At 37.5% G+C, this 17,854-nt stretch overlaps 2 protein-coding genes across 14 annotated transcripts in view; one reads left to right on the plus strand and one right to left on the minus strand.

The window, feature by feature from the left end:
* LOC143691704 (uncharacterized) overlaps nt 1-17,854 on the minus strand; it is a 54,558-nt gene that overhangs the window by 32,173 nt on the left and 4,531 nt on the right. The gene's annotated exons all lie outside the window — the stretch shown is intronic.
* The window catches only part of PPHLN1 (periphilin 1), a 194,350-nt gene continuing 189,366 nt past the window's right edge, over nt 12,871-17,854 (plus strand). For 4 of the 13 annotated variants that reach the window (XM_077170602.1, XM_077170605.1, XM_077170612.1 and 1 more), the window contains exons 1-2: nt 12,904-12,983; nt 13,601-13,871. In XM_077170602.1, the coding sequence (XP_077026717.1) occupies nt 13,832-13,871 (40 nt within the window). In that variant the 5' untranslated portion in view covers nt 12,904-12,983; nt 13,601-13,831. Of the gene's footprint in view, nt 13,070-13,600; nt 13,872-17,534; nt 17,658-17,854 lie in introns of all 13 variants that reach the window. The other 9 variants (XM_077170606.1, XM_077170614.1, XM_077170608.1 and 6 more) reach the window with 7 other exon arrangements.

A 17,854-nucleotide genomic window follows, 5' to 3' on the forward strand; every position in this document is an offset into this window, starting at 1 on the left:
TTGCTCTCTCTCTTTAGCTGAGGTTTCTTCTTTCCTTCTCTTTATACTTAAATCTACTGAAATGCCTATTGAAAGTTTCCACACTCTTCTCCCATTTCCTCAACTCATCGTAATTTAGCTGTTATTCTTACCACTTCAAGAAGATTGCTTTCAATAAAGCCAGCAATGACCACCAAATCCAACGAACATATATTTTGCTCCTTATTTTAATTGATCTCTATACGTATAAGTACTGTTGATCCTTCCTTTTTCTTTTCAAATCCCCCTGCCTCCTGCAGTGAAAGTAACTTCTTTTGGTTCTGCTTTTATTTCCTTGGCTGTGCCTTCTAATGTTTTTTTTTTTTTATAGGCTCTTCGTCCTTCAGTAGTCCCTTAAACGTTGGCAGTCCCTGAGGTTTATTCTCTGGCTTTGTTCTTTTAACAATCTACATATTCGCTGGGTGATCATCCACATTAATAATTACCAGCTATATATCACAGCTACCACGTCTAGACCTATTTATTTTGTCTTCCAGACTAGACCAATCTTTTAGGTTCTAGACCCATGTTTTCAATTCACTTCTGGATATTTCCATTTGTACCTCAAATTTACGGTGTCCAAAATTGGTCACCATCTGCATCAAACCCTGATTCTCCTCTTGCATTCCCTAGGTCATCACTAACAATCCAGTCAACCAAGCCAGAGTTGTAAAACATAAAAGACTTCTGTTTTCTTCAGTCTCCATATTCAATTGGTCATTAAATCCTGTCAATTTTATCTCCTTAAATAAAAAAAAAATCCATTAACAATTCTCTGTCCTCATAACTATGAATACCATGTTCACTGAGGTCAGGAATCATAAACCAGTACTTAGCAGGGTAGCTAGTCATAGTGGATATTCATTAAATATTTGTTAAAATAATAAATGCTATTTGATCCAGATTCTGGATTACTTCAATAAACCTCTGAATTGGTCTCTTTGCAACTTCTGGCTAAACTACACAGAAATGCTTGTTCTCTGGATATATCAAACTTTCATGCCTTGGCCTTTTATAGCATTTTATATATATGTCTTATTAATTTGCCAGGGCTGCTGTAAAGAAATATCACAGACTAGTTGACTTTAACAATAACTGTCTCACAGTTAGGTAGGCTACACCTCCAAAATCAAGGTGTGAGCAGGATCATGCTTTTTCTCTGAATTCTGTAGTCTTCTGGTGGTGGCTTTCCAGCAATCTATAACTCAATCTCTGCCTCTGTCACATGTCTACTCTCTCCCCATCTGTCTTCCACCACTGTGTCCAAATTTCCTCCATTTATAAAGACTCCAATCTTATTGGATTAAGGCCCACCCTGATTCACTTTGGCCTTACATTAATCAATAACACCTCAGATTCTATTTACAAATGGACTCCCTCCCACAGGACAAGGGGTTAGGACTTGAATATGTCTTTGCGGCGGGCAGGATTTAATCCACAGCAACATGCTTTCTATTTTCCTAGCATTCCAGTTCTTTCCCTTGTTACTCACTGTCTCTCAAAACTCAGCTCATGGATCAATATCTTCAGGAAGTGTTCTAAGACCCATAAATGCCAAATGCTGACTACTTGTCTAGCATGGAACAGGTGTTTAAGTAAAGGCTGCTGAATGAAGGAATGACTGGCATTCTCAGATTAGACTGTGAGTTCCTTACTAAGGTGAAGGCCTTAATTTCCTCTCTATCTCCAGGACCTAGCATAGTGTCTAGTACACATAAACTGTTTTATATCCCCTGCTTTTATTACTGCCAACAGCTTCCTAACTGGTCTCCGTGCTTTTGCTCTTGCCTCTCTATCCCAATACCCTGCACTTTAAAGAGCAGCCAGAGTGAGCTTATTAAATTGCAAATCTGATCATGTCATTTTTCTGCCCAACAGTTTCAAATGGCTTTTCATTTTACTCAGAGTGAAAGCCAGAGTCCTTACCATGAACCATGTAGGCCCTAAAAAGATCCCCTGCATGGGTTTACCCATGTAATTGATCTTTCATGTTCTCTCCATTTGCTTTTCTCTCTGCCTAAAATGTTTGTCCCCTAGATATCTATACATCTACCACTTAGTTTCCTCAGATCTTTACTCAAAATGGACCTTCTCAATGAGGACTTTACTCACTATCCTATCTAAAATTTCACCTCCTTTCCCTAATTAACATTTAATAGCCCTTCTTTCTTGCTGTATTTATTTCATTTTATTTTTTTAGGTTCATGGTCCAGGAATCAAACCCGGGTCTCCTGCATGGAAGGCAAGTATTCTAGCACTGAGCCACCTGTGCACCCTCTTGCACCTTTAATTTTTCTCCATAGCACCAATGATTTCCAACATACAATGCAATTTTACTTATTTATATTGCTCTCTTCTATTTATATTTTACTATTTATATTCTCTCTTCTGCTATATTTTGAGTTCCATGACATTTTGATCTCATTGACATGTCTCTAGAACCGGAAAGAATGATCAGCACATAGTTAAGTGTTGAATAAATACATGAATGCCCCTATTCTGACACAAGGAAGCTAAAGCTTAGTTTTCCCTTTGATTTTTGACATTCAAGCTCTCATAATTAAATAATTAATCAAGTACTGCGTTTCACCTATACATCATTTTTCTGCCTAACATCTACCCAAGTGGCAGAAAGAAAAGGACACACTGGGAAGATACATTCATGTCATTCATTCTAGAGCCTTCCACTCACCCATCTGCAGGACAGGCACAGTAGGAAATTTGGTTCTCTGTATGGTAAAGAGGTGAAAGAAAATGTTGGAAGGGAATTTTTCCATTCAAACATCCCTATTATGAACTACAAACAAAATTTATTAAAGTGTTAAGCTTCTGCCAAACACATAAATTATATTTTCAGAATTTGAGGGTTAGGAAAGGGATCTGTGGTCCTCATCAACTTTTTTCCTCCAAACTTCTCCACTCCTATACCAGTTTCAAAATCCAAACAAGCTACTGGAAAAATCAGCCTATCACAAGTTGTTCCCAGTTCATTATGTTAACTGTGTCTTCTGTAATAAAGAACTTGTTTTCTCTTTAAAGGCATTGCAAATTCTCTTTGGAGATTATACATTTTTAATTTTGCTGTATATTTACTCATGTTTTCAGTAGAGATCATTAGTATTGAGAGTTTATTTACAATATAATGTACTAACTTAATAGGAGTTTCTCCAGGGAGAACTGTTTATGTTACATCTGTATCTCAAAAAGAGAATTTAGGATGGAGAAGCATCTGCCTCTCTAATCTCACCATTTGCCTTTCTAATCCCAACACGCAGATGCTAAGGCCAGCTTTGAATGGAGGAGTACACGTTTGTTCCTTGTAAATATACTTCATAGATTCTTTACTAAATTACTTTTCACAGGCATAGTAGTTAAATCTTGTCCATAGACTCTTCCCCAATACATGTCATGAACTCTATTAAATCCAAGATACGTCGGTCATTCCTTGTTTTCTTTTTAGAATTGACCTTGGTTAATATGCTACCTAAATGAATTTTGACCTAAAAATAGAGAAGTTGAATGTCTATGATAATAACTAATGTATGGGAGAGAAACCATGGATCAACAAAGGGTTATAATTTTAAAGTGTAACTGAATTTATTTGCATTGGATAAAAAGATAATGTCTAAAAACTGAAGGTCATGTAAGTGCTTTGACTAAGTAAATCTCATTATTGCTCTATCAATTATTGTCAGAATTGTCTTAGAATTTAGTTTTAGAATACCCTTTTTTTTTCTTTTAGCAAATGTTTATTGAACTCTTACCATATGCTACCAGTCATTGTGCTAAGCTTTAAGTATACAGTGGTGAACTAAACATGATCTTGACCTTATATGATAAAGATACTACACACAGGAAAAAAAAATAACATAGATTGATAGATAGATACCTCCTGATACTATTGATGAAGGAAACTATTCTACAGTGGGAGTATAAGACGCTACTTTAAATAGAATAGTCAGAAAAGGAAAGAGAAGCGAAAAGAAAACATTCTAGAAAGAATAGCTTCTGCAAAGGCCCTATAACAGGACAGAGCTAGACTTGTTCAAGGAACAAGACATTACATGTCATGAAGACAAGATTTTTCTCTCTTTTGTCTACAGCAATGTATGTTAGATAATAAGCACTCTAGAAGTATTTATGTATGGGTGAGTGAACACCTGTATCCCTAGGATTTGGTGAATATAAATTAAGGTTGGATAGGCAGGCAAGGACCAGACCATGCCAAGTCCTGTTAAAAACTGGAGGATAAGTCTAAGTGTCCAGGGAAACCAACAATGAGTATTAATGAAAGGAGAGGTGATCAGATCTAATTTGCATTTTTTATATATATTTATATAATTTTTAAAATTGATAAATATTAACATACAAAAATTCTTAACATACATAGAATCCACTTCTTAATGGACAGATATAAAAATTTCTGCTTTTCAGTTGATGGTTTATTTAAAATATTTTTTAACTTTTTTATTATACACTATAACATATAAACAAAGCAAAGAAATAAAAAAGCTATAGTTTTCAAAGCACTCTTCAACCAGTAGTTACAGGACAGATCCCAGAGTTTGTCATGAGTTACCATATGATTGTCTCAGAGTTTTTCCTTCTAGCTGCTCCAGGATATAGGAGCTAGAAGTCTTAAATATTTTTTTTAAGATCACAATCAACTTTTTACTTTTCTTTTTCGTGAAAAATAACATATATACACAAAAGCAATAAATTTCAAAGCACAGCACCACAATTAGTTGTAGAACATATTTCAGACTTTGACATGGGTACAATTCCACAATTTCAGGCTTTTACTTCTAGCTGCTCTAAGACACCAGAGACCAAAAGAAATAGGAATCTAATGAATCAGCAATTATATTCATTTCTTAGGCATACCTATAGGTAGGCCAATCTTTTCTGTTACCTACATAAGCCTCATAAGAGTAAGCCTCAAGATCAAGGGCATAGACCACTGATTTGGGTGACCTTATAGTTCTATAGAGTATCAGGGTATTTCCTGATGGTATAATTTAATAGTTCCAATTTTTTTTTCTCCCATCCCTCAAGGGACTTGGCCAATATTTTTTGATCAGCTGCTTAATACACTCTAGGATGTATGTAGGCATTACATTAGGCTATACAGGATTAAGGGACCTCTTTCTTATTCTGGGCTTCTTGTGTTTCAGTTGTTCAAATGAGCTATACAGACAGGTTGAGTTAAATTATGTGCTACAGAAAATTGAGGTGCAAGACCAAATAAGCCTTTCTTCCTTTGGTCTCAAAGAGTATGTATGGTTCTAAAATATAGACATCGTCTCACTTACCCCTGTGTTCTGAATTACTTTAACCCCAACCTGATTGGCTTTGTTCTTATCTCTAAATATCAAGTTATACACACACACACATATATATACACACACATGTATATATATATATACACACACACATGTATATACATTTACACACACACATAAATAAATAAATAAATATATATATATATATATATATATCAAACAGTCTCTCAAAATCCAGAAATAATAATTACCACTCTGGACTAAATGTGTCTTACAACAATAAAAGCTTACAATCTAGGTCCCTGTTTTCTTGTAAGCATTTTCCAAAGGAGACCATACCATTGTTGTCCTTTTCTTTCTGGCTTATTTTGCTTCACCAAATGTCCCACATGTTCATTCACATCGTTGCTTATCTCATAACTTTGTTTCTTTTTTTGTAGTAGCACAACATTCATTCATAAGTATACACCATCATTCACCAATCTACTTCTCTGTCAGTACATCCTTCAACCACCTGCATTCATCAGGCATCATGTATATGGCCCAAAGTCCACAGTCCATCAACACTCTAAATTTTAGATAATTTAATTGTTCCCAAGAGAAAGAAAACCAATACACATGCTCGCCAAATAGGAAATCTAATCTCCTCTTCACTCTCAGCCCTCCCCTCATTTTTACCTCTGTTGTTGCAGTGGTAGTGCTGATGTTCTCCCTTTTAAACACAGTCCATAGCATCCAACAGCAGTTTTCCCCCCCTGTACCTTAGTACATGAATCATATCTTTGAAGTAGTTCTTGTAAGAACTAATTTATATTTCTAGTGTTAATCAGTGGGACATGTAGGTCTATACAATCCCATTCAATCTTATTCATCTTCAATATGGTAATGTTACTTATAGACCCACTAGAGAAACACCTTCACTTCTATCTAGTCCCTTACATTGGCGTTCAACATCATTAGATAACCATTCACCCACTTCTAGCTTCTATGTATCTGTAAGTCTCCTATATTCTGTTTTATCAGCCTCTGATTTTACCTTTACCATGGTCATGAAAGTGGAATCATACAGTATCTATCCTTTTGTGTCTGGCTTATTTCACTCAGCATTATGTCCTCAAGGCTCATTTGTCTTGTCATGTGTTTCAGGATGTCATTTCATCTTACTGCTGCATAATATTCCATCATAAGTATATACTACATTTTGTTAATCCACTTGTCTGTTGCTGGGCATTTGGTTTGTTTCCATCTTTTGGTGACTGAATAATGCTGCTATAAACATGTGTGCAAATGTCTATTTCTGTCACTGCTTTCAGCTCTTCTGGGTATATACCAAGTAGTGTTATTGTTGGGTCACAGGGCAAGTCGATATTTAGTTTCCTAAGGAAATGCCAAACAGTCTTCCATAGTGGCTGCATCATTATACATTCCCACCAGCAGTGCATATTATCCCAATTTCTCCACATCTTCTCCAACATTTATAATTTCCTGATTGTTTAATAGAAGCCATTCTTATAGGTGTGAGGTGGTATCTAACTGTAGTCTTGATCTGCATTTCTCTTATAGCCAATGAAAATGAACATTTCTACATGTGCTTTTGAGTCATCTCTATCTCCTTTTCAGAAAAATGCCTATTCATGTCTTTAGCCCATTTTATAATTGGATTGTTTGTGCTTTTCTTGAGTTGTATGATTTCTTTGTGTATACAGGACATCAAACCTTTGTCTGATATGTGATTTCCAGATATTTTCTACCACTGAGTTGGCTGCTTCTACTCCTTTTTGACACTCTTTTGAGGTACCAAAGCATTTGAGTTTGAGAAGTTCCTGTTTATCAATTTTTTGTTGTTGTTGCTTGTGTTTTGGGTGCGAAGTTTAGGAAGCTACCTCCTATTATTAGGTCTTGAAGATGTTTCCCTACATTTTCTTCTAGAAGCATTATGGTGCTAGTTCTTATATTTAGGTGTTTGATCTACTCTGATGTAATCTTTATATAGTGTATAAGATAGGGGTCCTCTTTCATTCTTTTGGCTATTGATATCCAGTTCTTCCATGCCCAATTATTGAAAAGACTATTTTGTCCCAGTTCAGAGGATTTGGGGGCATGTCAAAAATCAGTTGACCATAGATTTGGTGGTCTATTTCTGCACTCTTGATTTGATTCACTGGTCATTGCTTCTGTCTTTGTGCCAGTACAATACTGTTTTGACCAATATGGTTTTATAATAGGTTTTAAAGTCAGGGAGTGTTAATTCTCCCCCTTCGTTCCTCTTTTCTAGGATGCTTTTAGCTATTACGGGTCTCTTTCCCTTCCAGATGAGTTTGGTAATTAGCTTTTCTAAGTCTTCAAAGTAGGCTGTTGGAATTTTGATTGGTACTGTGTTGAATCTGTAGATTAATTTGGGTAGAATTGACATCTTAACCATACTTAGCTTTCCTATCCATGAGCAGGGAACGTATTTCCACCTAGTTATATCTCTGATTTCTTTTAGTAATGTTATGTAGTTTTCTGTGTACAAGTCCTTTACATTCCTAGTTAAGTTCATTCCTAAGTATTTGATTCTTTTAGTCACCATTTTGAATGAAATTTTTTACTTAACTGACTCCTCTGTTAGGTCATTGCTTTGGTATAGAAATATTACCGATTTTTCCCATATTAATTTTATATCCCACCACCAAGCTGAATTGATTAGCTCAACTTTGCTGTAGATTTCTCAGGATCTTCTAAATATAGTATCATGTCATCTGCAAATAATGAAAGTTTTACTTCTTCCTTTCCAATTGGGATGCCTTTTATTTCTTTGCTCTACCTAATTGCTCTAGCTAGAACTTCTTGCACAATGCTGAATAAAAGTGGTGACAATGGGCATTCTTGTCTCTTTCCTGGTCTTAGGGAGAAAGCTTTCAGTCTCTCTCCATTGAGTAGAATGCTGGCTATTGGTTTTTCATATAACCCCTTTATCATATTGAGGTAGTTACCTTTGATTCCTATCTTTTGGAGAGTTTTTTCAGAAAAGGATGTTGAATTTTGTTGAATGCTTTCTCAGCATCAATGGAGATGATCATGTGATTTTTCCCTTTCAATTTGTTAATGTGCTATATTACACTAATCAATTTTTTTGTAGTGAATCATCCTTGCATTCCCGGTATAAACCCCACTTGATGATGGTGGACAATGTTTTTAATGTGTTTTTGGATGCGATTTGCTAATATTTTATTCAAAAATTTTCCATCTATGTTCATTAGGGAGATTGGTATGTGGTTTTCATTTCTTATACCATCTTTACCATCCTTTTTCCTCAATTTTTTAAAAAAGTTTGAGGAAGATTGGTGTTAGTTCTTTTTGGAATGTTTGATGAAATTCCCCTGTGAAGCCATCTAGCCCTGGGTTTTCTTTGCAGGAAGATTTCTGATGGCTGACTGAACCTTTTCTGATTGAATTGTGATTGGTTTGATGAGATGAGAACTTCCATTTCTACCTGATTCAGTGTAGCTTGTTTGTGTGTTTCCAAAAATTTGTCCACTTCATCTAAGTTGTCTAGTTTGTTGGCATATAGCTGTTCACAGTATCATCTTATGACTTATTTTATTTCTTCAGGGTCTGTGGTAATGCACACCTTCTCATTACTGATTTTGTTTATTTGCATCCTCTCTTTTTCTGTCAGTCTTGCTAGTGGCCTGTCAATTTTATTGATTTTCTCAATGAACCAACTTTTGGTTTTCTTGATTCTTTTACTTGTTCTTTTCTTCCCCCATTCATTTAACTCTATTTTAGTCTCTGTTATTTCTCTTCTTCTATTTGCTTTGGGGTTAGTTTGCTGTTCTTTCTCAAGTTCTTCCAGGTGAGCGGTTAAGTCCTACACAGCCTTTGCTACATCCCATAAGCTCTGATAAGTTATATTCTCATTTTCATTCATCTCCATACAGCTACTGATTTCTCTAGCCATTTCTTCCTTGACCCATTGGTTGTTTAACAGTGTGTTATTTAATCTCCATATATTTGCGAGTGTTCTTGTTCTTTGGTGGTTATTGAGATTCCGCTTCATTCCATTGTGATGAGAGAAAGTACTTTGAATAATTTCAATGTTTTTAAATTTACAAAGACCCATTTTGTGCCCCAGCATATGACCTATCCTGGGGAATGTTCCATAAGCCCTAGAGAAGAATGTATATCCTTGTGTTTTGGGGTGCAATGACCTATATATGTCTGTGAGGTCCAATTCATTTATCAAGTTGTTTAACTTCTGTTTCCATGTTGGCCTTCCATCTGGTGTTCTATCTACAGAGGAGAGAGAAAGAACTGAAGACTCCTACTGTTACTGTTGAAACATCTATCACTCCCTTCAGTTTTGTCAATATCTGTCTCACGTACTTTGGAACTCCATGATTGAGCACATATACATTTATGATTGTTATATCATCTTGGTGAATTGTCCCTTTAATTAATATACAGTGTCCTTCATGGTCTCTTATGATGTTTTTACATTTAGTCTATTTTGTCCAATATTGGTATAGCTACTCCTGCTTTCTTTTGGTTACAGCTTGTGTGGAAAATCTTTTTCCATCCTTCCACTTTCAATCTACTTGTATCCTTTGGTCTAGGATGAGTCTCTTGTAAGCACCACATAGTTGGATTATATTTCTTAATCCATGCTGCCAATGTGTAGCTTTTTTTATTCTTGGAATTGGCAGGCACCAGGAATCGAATCTGGGTCTCCGACATGGTAGGTGAGAATTATGCCTGCTGAGCCACGATGGACCATCCTGTATCACTTTTTTTTTTTTTTTTTTTTTTTTTTAGGAAGGGAAGGAAAGACAGAGAGAAGGAAGGAAGGATGGAAGAAAGGGAAACATTTTTAAACATTTTCTTGTTTTATTGTATTTTGTTTGTTTGTTTGTTTTTACATGGGCTGGGGCCGGGAATCGAACCGAGGTCCTCCGGCATAGCAGGCAAGCACTTTGCCCGCTGAGCCACCGCGGCCCGCCCCCTGTATCACTTTTAATTGCTAAGTTTAGTCTGTTAACATTAAAAGTTATTACTGAAAAGGCATTTCTTGAATCCACCATCTCATCTTTTGATTATATGGGTCTCCGACATAGTAGGTGAGAACTATGCCTGCTGAGCCACGATGGACCATCCTGTATCACTTTTAATTGCTAAGTTTAGTCTGTTAACATTAAAAGTTATTACTGAAAAGGCATTTCTTGAATCCACCATCTCATCTTTTGATTATATTTGTAAGATCTACATATTCTTTTCCCTCTCTCTGTTTTTATCCTTTAAGTTACCCTTACTGGTACTCTTCAATTCTGTGCCCTCCTTCAGACCTCCCTGTTCTGTCTGTTTATTTTCAACTGGCAGAACTCCCTTAAGTATTTCTCGTAGAGACAGTCTGTTGTTGACAAATTGTTTCAGGATTTGTTTGTCTGTGAAAATTTTAATCTCTTCCACAGTTTTGAGGGACAGTTTGGCTGGGTACATAATTCTTGGCTGGCCGTCTTTCTCTTTCACCATCTTAAATATATCATACCATGGCTTCTTGCCTCCATAGTACCAGCTGAGTAGTCTGAACTCAGTCTTCTTTAGTTTCCCTTATATGTAGTAGATCATTTTTTTCTTGCCACTTTCAGAATTTTCTGCATTACTTCAATATCTGACAGACTGATCAGTATGTGTCTTGGGGAAGGCCTGTTTGGATTTATTCGGTTTGGAGTTCATTGGGCTTCTTTGACTTGTATACTTACGTCTTTTATAAGGGTTGGGAATTTTCCCCCATTATTTTCTCAATTAGTCTTCCTAGCCCTTTACTACTCTCTTCTCCTTGTGGGACACGAATGATTCTTAATACACAGATATAAAAATTTCTGCTTTTCTATTGATGTCTATTTTTGAGAATAAGCTTTTTACACCACCTGCATGTCTAACAGTAACGTGCATTTTGGCTTAACTGAATAAATAATACTTCATTAAACAATAAGAGAATTTAGTAGATAAATGTACCACTAAAATTTACTTGGTATAACTCATTGTTAGGGAAAAGAGCAAGTTGGATCCATACACTGTAGTTTTACTTGGAGCCAATCCACCGCTCACTTATAAAAGGGGAGAAAAAAAAGCACATAAGCAATTTAAACCTATTGTTCTGCATTCCAAGTAAAACCATATTGTCAATCACTAGATTAAGTAGACCAGTGTTACAAACCTTCTGTATTTTTTAGGAATAATTGTGAACAATGACTTCGAATGGGTGAATTTAGGAATTCCTTTACCCCTCAGTCACCACCTGAAGACTCCTTTGGTTCTTCTTTCAGGTAGCCTTTACACTAACTCCTTCAGGGCAGTTATGTGTATAGCAGGAAATGGATTTTCACGACTTGCAGGAAAAAACATGATGCTACTTCCATTATGGTAAGAACAAGTAAGTTGAAAAAGTGCTTTAGAATATGTACAATACCTTTCACATTTACAAAGAGCCTGGGTCTCAGAAAGAACTGTAGTCACTGATTTTTCACTAATATGGTGCTTCAGAACGTTTTTTTGGCTGTCTTAATATTTTTTTCTAGAGTAGTATTAGGAGGAACTTTTAGCCTTACAGTTTGACAAAGTTCTTCTAAGTCACTGATTTTACATGCTGTTGCCAAATTATGAATATTACATTTTTTTTGTGCAAATAAGTTCAGTGTCTTGAGGGATATTAACCTGTATTTTATTTATTTTTAATTTTTAAAATTATTTTTATTGATATACATTAAATATTCACATTCCATGTAATCATCCAAAATATAGACTCAGTGGTTCACAATGTAATCAAATAGCTGTGCATTTATCATCACAATTGATTTTTCCTTTTTTGTGAAAAATAACAAACCCAAAAAGCAATAAATTTCGAAGTACAGCGCAACTGTACATTTATTTTTAAGTTTACAAATATTCCCTTAATTTTCATACCTTATTTTAGAGTAAGCAAATCATCCATTTAAATTATAGCAGACTCAACCAAGTTCAACTTTTCGACTTCAAAAGCGTGTGTGATGTGTATTTGAGATGGGAGAACGGATTATCACAAATGGCGAAGGTCTGATTCTGAGGCATGCCAACCCGAACAGTGATGGGAAAACTGCTCGATGCTTGGGGGGTTTCGAAATCATTTAGGAAACTTCAGGAATTCAACATCGATAGGTCGTTTTTTAAACGTTTCCCATTTGAAATGGCCTATACGTTAAACCATCCGGTGAGAGCTGGAAAGGGAGGCAAAGGTAAAAGCCGTGGAACGAACAGGGTAGCCGGAGAGAGGGCCAACTTTTGTTTTTGCGACCCGGTCAGGGAAGGGGCCTGCAGGGAAATGGGCCGCAGCTGGGAAGGCGTTTACCTTCAGGTCAGGCGCGTCAAAGAGATCAGAAGAGTGCGAGCCCTAGGCTCAGCTGGGGCTTAACCCCGACTATTTCTCGTTCCACGCAACAGCTTTGACATCACGGGTTCTGGGAAGGTTCAGGCGCCAGAGACGAGAACGCGGCGGCAGATCTGCAGCTGTCCGACTCTGGTTAAGAGCGCCTCGGACGCCGTAAGAACACCGGCCCGGGAGGCGGGCGCTTCCGCATACGTCTTTGCTGCGCCGGAAGTGGCTGCTTGGGCCCGCGGCGGTGAGCAGGGGCTACGTTTTCGGCGTCTCTCAGCGGCCCAGAGTCGGTGAGCGCATTTTCCTTTTCGCAGAGGTGGGTAGGAACTGGCGCGTGGGCAGCCACAACCCGCTGGAGGGTTGTGGGGTCGGGCAGGTGAGCGTTTTCTATGACGGAACTTGGAGTGTTCCACTGTAGTCTAACCGTGCACCAACTCAACCCCTACGGATGGGGATGGAAAGACGCAGTGGAATTTGGAGTAAAGGAAAGTGCTGGGTTTAAAATATGTTTGCTTTCCTTTAGCTCCTTAATATGCAAAAAAAGTGGAATGAGCTAGGTAACTTCAGCGACCTCAGATAGGTCAGGAATCGGTAATTTTTCTGAATGTGTTCGACGTGCCGAGCTCGTTATTGGGCACTTTGGAAGTTACGAAAAAGTGTAAAACAGGCCTTTCTCAGGCGGAGACTCCAGTCTAGTTGGGGAGACAAGGCCAACTTGGGGAAACTCGGAGTCACAGAACGACTCGTCTTGAGTACTGGTATGGGCAAACGTTGAACTTCTTGGCACATATTTTTCTTCCTGTAAATCGATAATGGGCACACACTGCTTTTCTAAAAGGCCCATCATTCCTACAGAAAAGTCAGAAAATAATGCACGATAGTTTTATACTTAACTTCTACCCACCAGCACACACAGACCAGTCCTCTAATCACTCCTTGGGATCCTGCGTGTCAGCACCCAGAGCCTCTCCTGGAGCCTGAACACTCAATCCAGACTGAAGCCGATGTCTTCTTGAGAGACGGAAGTACAATCCATCCAGGGCGCTGCTGATTTTTGAGAGGCCTGAAGGCTTCCCGATCCACCAAGGGACTGCTGGGACTAATTCTCTTGGCAACCTTGTGGCCAGCCAATCCTACCATGCTCCACATCCCTGTTATCCTTGGTTACCGCCCAAGATGTAAGCCCCTTTGGTCTTTTATGTTATGCCCTCACCCCCGTGCTACTTTGGGCTTTCTCTCCCCTGATTTAGGCTGTCACTGCTTCTTCCTAATTTTCTTACCCATTTCACCCCTCCACACCCAAACTGTACTGTCTGAAACCTCTGTTCCATGCTTTACAAACTCTCTTACATATTCAGCGTATTCGCTGAAGTAATCTTTCGCCTCCTGACCTTAAACTTTGCTTTTACTCTCTTAATCTCAAGTAAAATGTGGTTTTTCTCTCTGGTCCTTTTATTTGAGTCCTTTCTCTGACACTTGCATTTAAGGTTGGGAGATGGCTCTGGCCGTAATAAACTGATTTTATGTCTTCGAAATATTTATTCCCCCCTTAGTGCTTTGCAAAGGCTCTTTCCTCTTCCTGGAACACTTGATATCCCTTTCCTCTCCTTTTTCTCTTTCTGGATAACTTCTTACTCCTGCTAATAATCTGAGTTTAGCTTACACTTCTTCTAAGGGGTGTCCCTTGACTTCCCATAGGTAGATTTAGGTATGCAGCCCTGTGCACTTACCCTCTACTTACCTCATCATAGCATTTACCATATGCATTATAATTGCTGTCTCTCTGCCTTCCTTTTTAAGCTAGAGTGTGGGGGAGGGATTGTGTTTATGTTGTTCATCCTTAGAACTTCAGTGCTTTATATACCTCCTTCAAATAATAGGCGGTCACGTATTTCTCAAATCATTGCAAGTGCTGCAGGTGTGGTCTCAGAGGTCTGGCAATTGACATTAATGAGCAACCTATCAAAAGGGGTTAGCTGCTGCTCAGCTCCAGATGATTATAGCCATCTAAGAATAAGATCCCAGTGTTGTTAAAGCATCCTTTTTTTTTTTTTTTTTAGAAAAATTGGAAATAGAGTGTTTCAAAGTAATAGCTCCCAATTTTTAAATGTAAATGGAATATATATATATATATTTTTTAAAGTGGGTCAAACAGAAGATATCTGAAAGTCACATGCCCTCTTATCTACCAGTTTGGAATATGTTTTAGGAGTTGTATGGTCAGGTTTTTTGGAGAACAACAGATTTTAAGTTGGTCCTTAACAGAAAGAAAGGTATTCCCATTTGGGAAATAAACATTTTCCAAATAGTGTACATTGCTGAGTCTGTGGCCTATTGAGGAGGCTAGCATGAATGGTCCTTTCGGAGATAAAGGTTAGGTGAGATGGACAGAAGGGTACACATGGAGGGCAGAGAATTTTGGATGTGTTGTGGTTAATGAATAAGAAACAATTAGATTCTTGATCAGGACAACTTCATGTTATAAAAGATGTTTCAGCAGAGTTACTTGGACATGCTTTTTTAGCATGAATTGGAGGTAAAAACTTGGGAGTAGGCTTCATCATTTCAGGCTCTAGCCTCCTGCCAAATGTGAAATAAGATTTCCTTTTGAGGTTAATATACCTAGGCAAACATCTGGTATTTCATCCACTTGCGTAATTTCACTGAATTATTTATGAAAGAGCCGTCAAGAATCCCCCACTAAGTATTTAGTGCAGTACAGTGAGGCTTATACAGGATGTATTCTGAAAGCATTGAAAACAGAATAATTTGCAAAACTAGCAGAGAAGGCAGTACTGTAACAGAGCTAAATTACATGGTTCATCATGGAAGCAGTCAGCGGTCTAGTGTTTCCTTTAGTCTCTTTCTTCTTTAATCCGTTTTGTATACAGGAATACCCTGCTTTATTGTGCTCTGCAGATGCTACACTTTTTTACAAATTGTGAAGGTTTGTGGCAACCCTGTGTTAAGCAAGGCTACTGGCATTCTTCCAACAGCATGTGCTCACTTTGTGTCTTTCTCACATTTTGGTAATTCTCAAAAATTTCAAACTTCTTCATTAAATTTGCTGTGGTGATTTGTGATCAGTGATCATTGATATTATTAATTGTAATTGTTTCAGGGTTCCAAAATTAGTACCCAGGTAAGATGGATAAATGTATGTCTCACTGAGCAACTCTTCCCCTCCCCCCCCCAGTCTCTTCCACTCCTCCGGTCTCCCTACCCCTTGAGAAACAGCAGTATTGAAATTGGGCCACTTAATAACCCATAAGGCCCCTAAGTGTTCAGATGAAAGGAAGATTCACACATCTCCCATCTAAGAAAATTAAAAGCTAGACATGATTAAGGTTAGTGAGGAAAGCATGTCAAAAGCTGAGAGACCCCCAAAGCTAGGCCTCTTGCACAAATATTTGACCAAGTTGTGAATGCGAATGTAAGTTCTTGAAGGAAATTATAAGCATTACTCTGGTATACATATAACTGATAAGAAAGTAAAATTGCCTCATTATAATTAGGAGAAAGTTTTAGTGGTCTGGATAGAAGATCAAACCAGCCATTACATGACCTTAAGCCAAAGCCTAATCCAGAGCAAGGCCTTAACTTTCAATTCTTTTAAGGAATGAGAAAGTTAAAGAAAAAAAAAAAAAGGAAAGAAAGAAAATAAATAAATAAAACGGAATCTAGCAGAGATTGTTTCATCACGTTTAAGTAAAGAAGCCCTCTCTATTACATGAAAGTACAAGGTGAAGCAGGTGCTGATGTAGAAGCTGCAGCAAGTTATGTAGAAAATCTAGCTAAAATAATTGATGAGGGTGGCTGCACTAAACAAGATTTTCGGTATATGGGAAACAGCCTTCTGTTGAAAGAAGATGACATCTAGGACTTTCATAGCTATAGAGGAGAAGTCAATGCCTGGCTTTAAGGCTTCAAAGGATAGGTTGGCTGACCTTTGCAGCTGGTGACTTCAAGTTGAAGCCAGTGTTACCATTCTGAAAATTCTAGGACCCTTAATAATTATGCTGTAAGTGGAACAGCAAAACCTGGTGTTTACAACATGATTTACTGAATATTTCAAGCTCACCGTTGAGACCTGCTCAGGAGAAAAGATTCTTGGAGCGCTGATGAAGACGTACAATAAAAATGGTTTTTGTTTCATGCCTGCTAACACATCTATTCTGCAGCTCATGAATCCTGGTGTCATTTTGACTTTCACGTCTTATTATTTAAGAAATATGTTTCGTTAAGGTTTTAGCTGGCATAAATAATGATTCCTCTGATGGATTTGGGCAAGGTCAGTTGAAAACCTGAAAAGGATTTGTGATTCTAGGTGCCATTAAGAATCACTTAAGAATATCTTAAGTGATGGGAGGAAGTCAAAATATCAGATTGAATAGGAGTTTGGAAGAAGTTGATTCCAGCTCTCATGGATGACTTTGAGGGGCTCAGGACTTCCATGGAGGAAGTAACTGCAGATGTTGTGGAAATAGTAGGAGAATTAGAATTATAAGTGGAGCCTGAATGTGTGACTAAATTGCTGTAATCTCATAATAAACTTGAATGTAAAAGGAGTTGCTTCTTAACCATGAGCAACAAAAGTAATTTCTTGGGATGGAATCTGTTCCTTGTGAAGATGCTGTGAACACTGTTGAAATGACAATAAAGGATTTAAAATATTACATCAACTTAGTTCATAATGTGACAGGGTTTGAAAGGAATAATTCCAGTTTAAAAAGAAGTTCTGTGGATAAAATGCTGCCAAACAGCATCATGTGCTACAGAGAAATCTTTCATGAAAGGAAGAAAAATTGATGCTGCAAAGATCACTGTTGTCTTATTTTTAGAACTTGCCACAGCCTCCCCAATTTCTGCAACCACATGAAATGATGATCTGTTGGTCTGTCAGCAGACATCAACATTGAGGCAAGACCCTCCACCAGCAAAAAGATTATTTGCTCAAGGATCAGGTGATGTTTGTACTTTATAGCAATAAAGTGGTTTTTTTTAGGGGGGGGAGCAAAGGGTTTACTGGGGAGCTATGAAGAGTTTTTGATTAAGTTATATATAGTATTTTTTAGACATAGTCTATTGTGCACTTAGACTGCAGTATATTGTAAATGTGATTCTTTTATACACTGGGAAACAAAAAAATTCATGTGACTTG

Source organism: Tamandua tetradactyla, chromosome 7 (genome assembly GCF_023851605.1).
Source record: "Tamandua tetradactyla isolate mTamTet1 chromosome 7, mTamTet1.pri, whole genome shotgun sequence".
Taxonomy (NCBI): domain Eukaryota; kingdom Metazoa; phylum Chordata; class Mammalia; order Pilosa; family Myrmecophagidae; genus Tamandua; species Tamandua tetradactyla.